Below are 1,381 nucleotides of genomic sequence, written 5' to 3'. Positions count from 1 at the left end.
TTCCAGAGATGGGGGCTCCCCAGACGTGTAGAAGAATCCCTGAGGCAGCTTATGCCAAACCCACCATTGTATTACCAGTCTGAGAATATTTCTCAGGTCTCCGTTCATAGTTTTGAAACCATTTCCCATGAGACCTTGTGTTCATGTATGGCCAGCCAACCCATCCAGACCTTCTGGGTTTCTGAATGGTCCATAATGAACCCAGAAGAAAGACAGTACTGTGAGCAAATCCCAAACCCTATGGCTCTAGCCTTGCCATCTCCAGACCTTAAACTCCTAAGTGGCTTCTATCCACTGCCTGGAGGCCAGGCTAGTGACTTGGGGAGCCACCTGCAGAAGAAATACAGCCAGCTATTCTGTGGCCTCCCTTCTCTGCACAGTGAGTCTTTGGTTGCCACTTTCTTGGGCTCCCAAGGACTCTCCAAGAAGGGGGAAATGTCCAAGACCCCCATGAAGGGCCCTTTCTTCTTCAAGGACCTCTCCTTCTTCCCCCTGCTACATAAAACTCCACCCCTATCAGCACCCCCCTCTTCCTCATCTTCCCCAAATTGGGTGTCTCCATCTGACCAGCAACAAGCTGAGATCAAAATCCCATTACTGACTCCAGCTGAGTGTGAAGCCTTGGAGTTGCACCTGCTAAAGAGGCAGCTCCAGATTCAGTGGGGCTTTTCAGCTATCTTTGAGGGAAGTCAGCATGCCCAGAGCCCCATGCAGTATGAGCCCTGTTACAAAGCCCAGTCTCCTGAGATGGTGAAAACTTCCTGGCCAGAGAAGCCTGTCTCAGTTCTCACCAGGGAACTATTCTTCTTCCCGGAGCATGCGCGGAGGCTACTGGAACGCCACCTCCAGAAGCAGCTAATTCACCATCGCTGGGGCCTGCCCCAGAAGATCCAGCGGTCCATTCGGTTGCTCCATCCTTACACTGACCAACAGACTTTGTCCTGGAGCAGCATAGCACTAGCCAGGATGAACATCCCACAGCCTACAGCCCTAGAGGCCAGTGGGAATAGTGCTGTGTTCTCACCCATCGTGGACCCAGCATTCATCCCCATACCACAATTTTTCGACCAGGCCAGGACAAAATTGCAGAGGCACATTGACTCCAAATATGGACAGATCCACCAGGGCAAGGTTCCTACCTGTGTATTTACCTCCTGGGACTGCAGAATTCCTGCACAACTGGCAATAACTGCCTTCCCCTGTATTCCAGAAAGCCAACCCCTGGAGCCACAGGCAGCAAGTGACCCTGACCTACATAACAAAGTTATACCCTGGATGCCAAAGGCCCTTGATCAGCAGCAACAGGCCTTACCAGGTACTGTCACTGAACACCCCAAGCTGCCCAAAGCCTTGTCTGAGGGAGCCAAGGAGAAACTGGAGA

The 1,381-nt window shown here is 52.1% G+C and overlaps 1 protein-coding gene across 1 annotated transcript; it reads left to right on the top strand.

The window, feature by feature from the left end:
• Positions 1–6: 6 nt before the first annotated feature.
• LOC100944708 (putative protein FAM205B) lies at positions 7–1,377 on the top strand (the record flags this gene model as incomplete). Its single annotated transcript, XM_003803897.1, has 1 exon — positions 7–1,377. A coding segment is annotated over one exon (1,371 nt), but the record flags the coding sequence as incomplete, so codon positions are not given.
• Positions 1,378–1,381: the final 4 nt, after the last annotated feature.

Source organism: Otolemur garnettii, unplaced genomic scaffold, assembly GCF_000181295.1.
Source record: "Otolemur garnettii isolate 467f Iridium unplaced genomic scaffold, OtoGar3 scaffold04641, whole genome shotgun sequence".
In the NCBI taxonomy this organism is placed as follows: Eukaryota; Metazoa; Chordata; class Mammalia; order Primates; family Galagidae; genus Otolemur; species Otolemur garnettii.
Note: the sequence above shows the minus strand (reverse complement) of the source record. Positions and strands in the feature narration are given on the sequence as shown.